Genomic DNA, 6,362 nt, shown 5'->3' with positions numbered 1-6,362 from the left:
CCGCAACGCTTTATTCTAGGAAATGTACAAATTGCAGGAATTTTCTATCATTTGCTTAAATTATATATCATATATATATATTATATATATAAATGAAACTTTTTGAAAATATTTTTAATAAGTAACATCTTCTAGATATAGCCGTTTTTAGTAGAAAGAGTCTTAAGAAATTGTAAAAAACAAGGAGAGATAGAGGTTTTCTTATGGGGAATGATAAAATAGTAAACGAGAAACAGGTTTAACTGTTTTGTATGCACCACAGTTTATTTCACATTAAACTATTATAACTCTGTATTATAATCTTGAACGTTACATATACATAATTATACACATATAATTATTCCGGAAATAGTTCATCTGATAGAGGTACTTTTGACTCCAGGCCGTAATGGCCATAGTCCCTCAATGAGTCGTACGTTCAAATAATATGTTTTTGGATAGAAGTTTTCTATCCAAAATTTTCACGCTGGAAAGAACTTACTATCCTATGATATGTATCAGTTTTATTTACCTTTACTTCTTTGGTTCCACGAACAGTATTAATCGAAAGACTATAAACAAACCGTATAAACAGGAGGGAACAAAGTCGACAGTCATAAAGGGATTAAAACATTTTGTAATGGGTATCTTCTTAGCCGCTTGTTATAGTTTCCAATCAAACTTAGAGTTGCAAATTATTCACCTCGAACAAAATAATCAATTAACCCTTGTGAGATGACGTACGCACGACGCATCGGAGGGTAGTTATGTTATGTTATAGATATACGCTTGCGGAAAATATATGAATACTATATAAATATATAGCGTTTTGGTATACATATCGATCAAAGATAAAAATATAATTTCAGTAAGATATATCTCATAATAACATTCACATTTAAAACTTTCTTAATGAATTAGGCATTCACATAATATGTTAGAGTTCCCTTATACGATAAAAGATCAACGATGGAAGTATAATACCATATAACTAGAAATATGTTCTCTTTGTGTGTTTGGACTCTCGATGACTAGCACAGTAGCATAGAAACGAGGGGTTGTCCAGATTTCGCAACAGGTACTTTACGCATCAGAAAGTGTTTCACGACACTGTTTTAAAATAACACTGCGTCTCTCGTGATTACAATTGTAAAACATTTGCTTCATTCATATTTTTCATCTTCGTAACTATGTCGATAATTAACACGTCTCTTTCCTTATATATCTTTTAAAATCTTGACTCTGATTAATATCTAACATAACGATTTTCATGTACATACATATATATATATTGTTTTAATTATATTATGTTTAATGTTAGGAGTTTAATAACACTTAACGAAGCGACCTCCGAGGTTTCAGTGTTCAATAGAGCGATTCCCGCGATCGATGCTTAATAGATCAATTCTCACGATAAACATTTGATCGAGTGGCTACCACATTTAAATCAACATTTCTTTTAATTGTCTACGTACATACGTATATCTCTAATAATTTGGAATATACGCTAGGTAAAGCAAAACCTCACTGCTATATCGTTCAATTCTTTTCTGTATTCGTATCAACTAGAACGATTTACTTTCAAATTTTACTGTATGACTTAACGGTAACGCATTAGTTACATTTGTTAAATACCGACGAAGATGTTCGAAAATTTCCAGAGTGAATGCTCGACACAATCGAGTAAATTCCTATCCATAAATGATTCATAATTAGACTCGGAACATTTATCTGATATCTTAATACTATTTCAATGCTCGACTCTTTCTCATGAAAAATAGTCCTTTATCGCTGATATATCAAGAACGTTTGATCTATGAGAACTTGAAAACCAGAAGAGTGAAAATATATTTTATTTTGTGTGCGTTTGAGAAATTCCAGTATATACCTTAGCAGTAAATTTAGGAAATTTGATTCGTGGATCCCTTGAGATCGTAAATCTCACCGAAAGTGGTTTTTGTCGTGTACAGGGCGAAACAAGTGGAAAGTACTCTACTTTTTAAGAATTTCTAACAAATTTTTTAATCTAACAAAATTTTGTCAAAGTTAGATATTACATTTAGTGTACGCACTGTTCAAAGCTTTCCTAGCAGTTTTCCCATTGCTATCGTCATTAAGATGTCAACTTAGTCTAATTCGAATATGTTTAACCAGAAACAAAAATGAGTAAAACTAAGACTAACAACGTAGTAGAAGAAAAGAAAATTTTCTCTTCCATAACACAGCCTGTGTACTCATCGTTCATCAAAAGCTATCAACCTTTAAAGACGCGCTGCCTAACTTTTCTCATGAATATATATATATATATATAGTATATCTTATAATCCTATAAGACGGACTATTCTGATATGTATCGTATTTGTCAGTCGTAATATTTGGAGGAAAATAATGAAAAAGCGCGTTTAATGATTTTTCTACTTCTTTGACCTAACAGGCAAAAGTATAAATGAAAACAATTTAGGGAATTTCGAAGTAATAGACTTATCCTAAGTTCCTCGAAGTAATGAAAAGGGGTATTTGATTCATGTAGACATTTCTTCCATTCTCACCAATTTATGAGGAACGACGAAGCTCTTAGGCGAAGGGAACCCGTTTGAAAATTCGATTTCCCTGTCCAGTGATCCGCTTTTCACCAGAAGTGTACTGGACGATAGATTTTATCTGGTCCATCGCAACTGGTCCGATGCACACTAGAGGATCTTTGAAATACGAACAAACCTAATGGAAAAGATAACTTTCGTAATGAATTCTATTATACGGAATTATTCCGATTCGATGTTATTTTTACCCGGGAATGCAAGTACCTTTCTTGGTGTTTGTCGATGACGTCTCTGGAGCTGACAACACAAACCGCGGCTGATATCGCATTCCCCAGACATATTACATTCTTCATCTGCGAGAATTAAGAATAGGATACTCTAAATTTAGAAGTTAAATATGATATAGTTCTTACGTAAGAGAGCCTGTTCCTTTGACGTAATCGTTTGTGAATTGACCTTTATCGATTATCTCTACATTCTTGTCACGTAAAGGACATTTACTGGTATTGACAGCAAACGCCCACATATGTTTATACGTACTATACAATTTATTTGAAGTCACTGGTGGCTGACACGAACGAGTTTCGCTGCCAGCAACCTCGGCACACAATAAACCAGTTTCACAGTCGTTATCGTTCCTGCAAAGTTCTCCCTGCTTCTGTCCCAATTCGAAAACGCAGTGGCCAATATCTAAAATTTACAGGCAACTTTGTACCTTCGACTATTGTCCTAAAGCTGTGTAATGAAAGCACAAGAAATGAGAATTACCACCATCGACGTTTACACAGATGAAAGACGGACAACACTGGTCGTTAGCCGTGCACCTTCTTTCATAACATGGTACAATTTCTTCCAACGAGTCATAAGAGTATCCGTAGCTGGTAGATAACGGACGCTTGAAATAAAACGTGGCACATTAGTGTGTATTATTCGATATCATTGTCGAGAATAGAGCAGCTAATTAAATAAAACTAACGCGAATTAAATAAAATGCCGAGAATTGGTAATTATATTTTTCGATCGCTGTTAAATTTATTAAATTCTTTAAATTTGTGGGAAAGAATGAAACAACTATTCATACGTGTGATTTTTGCTATTATACAATAAGGAGTGATTATAAAAACATTTGGATAACTTCTTTAACTTTGGGACAACTTCTTTAATTTTCTTTGTCGAAGATTCGCAATGAAATCTCTTCGATCTAATTGATAGTTGCTAATGTTACTGTCCTCGTTTTAGAGAATTATATTGAAATATAAATCCCTTGCACATAAATCGTATAATGTTCTATGGAAATAATATATCGATCGTATGCCGGTTGTACTGCGGCAAAGTTGCAACAATTGTCTACTGTATAAAGACATCTCAATATTGAAGAAACTTACTCGTTCGAACTTCTTTCTTTCATACCTGATACAATCCTGTTTTGGGCATATGGTCACCGTGACTACCATAGCCAAGATTCGATAACATTTCTGGGCTGAAACGATTAAAGAGACCGCCCCATGCCTCCACTTCAGGGTGCATTGTGCTCGTCAGAGCAACCATCATCAATGCGACACACGTGTACATTTTTGGTCTCGTGCAAGGACACTGCTGTTTGCACCCCTGAAATTTAAGTTGCTTTATATATTTATACTAGTTACTACTAATAACTTTTTAAATCAAATTTAGTACGTATCATGGAATAAAATGAAATTCAGTGAAATATAAGCAAACGAAGAAATATTTGTCCTTTCTGTTATGAAACTAAACGAACTGTATTCCCTGTATTTACGCAGTAGCTATTGCGATATACGTTGTGATTAGATTAATATCGAAAGAAATGTCAAAAATGATAAAAATTTACAAAAAGAGAACAATTGGAGTTTTTCAACGAGCACCGAAAATTTTTTGAGGATGATAAAGGATCCTTTGTAACAAAATGTTTAACATATACCGACATTTTATTGGATAAAATAGAGAGAATTGTTTACAAGAAATTCCTTTTTAAACGAGGACGAAATAACGTTTTTGAACAGGGTGAAAGAAAAAATGTTCCTTGATGGTTTTACAAATGGCAATTCAAAAATAAATTTCAACTTGAACTTACAATTTTTTTTTACTGTAGCTAACTTGCTGATGTTTCTACTTAGATGGGTCAATCTGGAAGGATCAGCTGCTTCTTCTTGGGATCAACAAGTCCTCAATGGAGATTGCTGGAGGACTGAGTCGGAGCTGTGCTTGCATCGACAATCTATACTCCTACTCCCTTGTTCCGGTTTCCCTTGTACAAGCTCGTGCAAACATTCGCGCAAGCGCGACACCTGACTTTTTACGCACACGATCCAGGTGCCGTTTTATTCATTCAGATTTTTACTTTGTATTTCCGTTATTTATAGATTCAGTTTCTTCCTCAAGAATAAGAAAGAACGAATGTTTCATAAATCTTTGCAAGTTACTTTGATCTTTGTTTAGATCATTGGTGAATGAGATGCTGAATAAACGATCAGGCGATTCTGATCGTTAGCTTTAAATTCGCCTATTTGCTTTGTAAATGCAATTCACGGTGAATTAACAATCTCGTATTACGTTCAAAAATATCCTGGAAAGATCATAGATGCGATGCAAAAGTGATTTCATAAATTATTCTCGAGGTAAAAAATTTTCGTAGAACGTTTCAACGTACGAGTATAATGTTTTTATTTAACATGTTCAACAGTTGCATATATGTAGAATAGAACAAAAATTGTATCTCTTCTCACAGGATACAGCAGCGCCATTCGTTGGGTGAACTTTCGTGTAGGTGTTTAGCTCTTTCCTCGTCGTTCCAGTCAAACGTTATTGTTTCCATCTTCGTTGGTCGTATTGATCCGAGATGTCCTGATGTTCCACAGGGCGGTCGATCCTGCTCCATTTATTCGTTTCCTAGGTGGCCCATGAATAATGGCTGTATATGCAGTAGCAAAGAGAGTATTTTTCGCTAAAGTAAAAGGTGTTATTTTATTTTTCGACCTGACATTATTTTTATTTCGTCATTGTTCGTTCGTTTTACGATTGAAGCAATTTCAGCCCGAAAGTAAAACACAACACAGCTCGAATATGCATTTCTCTCCCTCGAGAAAATTCAAATTTTATGTGATTCACGTTCATGTTTCTAGATCACGGTTCAACTACTTTTGACACGCACATGTTCCGGAAGACTTCCCGTAAATATACCCTTAAGCACACAAACACCTGTCTTTGGAAATGCCAAAGTACATGTATATACAACTTACGTTGCATGTGTGAGGGCTATTTATAACACGCAACGACGAGATTTATATGTTCTGCATTTTTCCCTTTATAGAGAGTATAAAATCAAGATTGAAAAATGTTGGATAGACGAGATCTAACTACGTAGACGAAACGTTGTAGCCGCCCTTGATTAAGTAATCAGTTTTTTTTTTCGACTTTTTACCAGATTGAGGCGGTTTAATTATTTGCTCGTATTCGCATAAATTAAAGTATAAGGTTCGTTAAAATATTTTCGCCGGATGGAAACGTTGTTCGCTGCTTAAGTGTCGCGTGCTATTGGACGTGACAGGTTCTGAACTTCCACGAAACTTTATCCACGATGGTTAAAGTTTCTATCACGCACGGCTTTCTAATTACTATAAGTTCGTACCAAGTTCTTTACAAATGAATTAGAATTTCCAGACGATTTTTATTCTTTAATTCTGCAACGTCTTTCTTCATCTTTTCTTCCCTTTCTTTCCCTCCAAGTCGAATGTACATCTTTGAATGGCGCGCAGTGAGGGTGGAAAGAAAACACTGTTACCTCGTATAAAAATGAGTTTAATAAATAACAGCTAACAACGAAAT

General features: G+C 34.6%; 1 protein-coding gene across 1 annotated transcript; it reads right to left on the bottom strand.

Annotated features, from left to right (window-relative positions):
• Nucleotides 1-237: 237 nt before the first annotated feature.
• Nucleotides 238-4,762, bottom strand: LOC122574270 (prohormone-3). The gene is made up of 6 exons (XM_043741664.1): nucleotides 4,612-4,762; nucleotides 3,930-4,127; nucleotides 3,288-3,414; nucleotides 3,060-3,209; nucleotides 2,784-2,872; nucleotides 238-2,697 (listed from the first exon to the last, which is right to left on the bottom strand). Exons 2-6 carry the CDS (start codon nucleotides 4,089-4,091, stop codon nucleotides 2,554-2,556), a joined length of 672 nt encoding a protein of 223 aa, XP_043597599.1. The 5' UTR covers nucleotides 4,092-4,127; nucleotides 4,612-4,762; the 3' UTR covers nucleotides 238-2,553.
• Nucleotides 4,763-6,362: the final 1,600 nt, after the last annotated feature.

This window comes from Bombus pyrosoma, linkage group LG13 (assembly GCF_014825855.1).
Source record: "Bombus pyrosoma isolate SC7728 linkage group LG13, ASM1482585v1, whole genome shotgun sequence".
Lineage (NCBI taxonomy): Eukaryota > Metazoa > Arthropoda > Insecta > Hymenoptera > Apidae > Bombus > Bombus pyrosoma.
The sequence above is the reverse complement of the archived record's forward strand: the minus strand, read 5'-3'. Positions and strand labels throughout refer to the sequence as shown.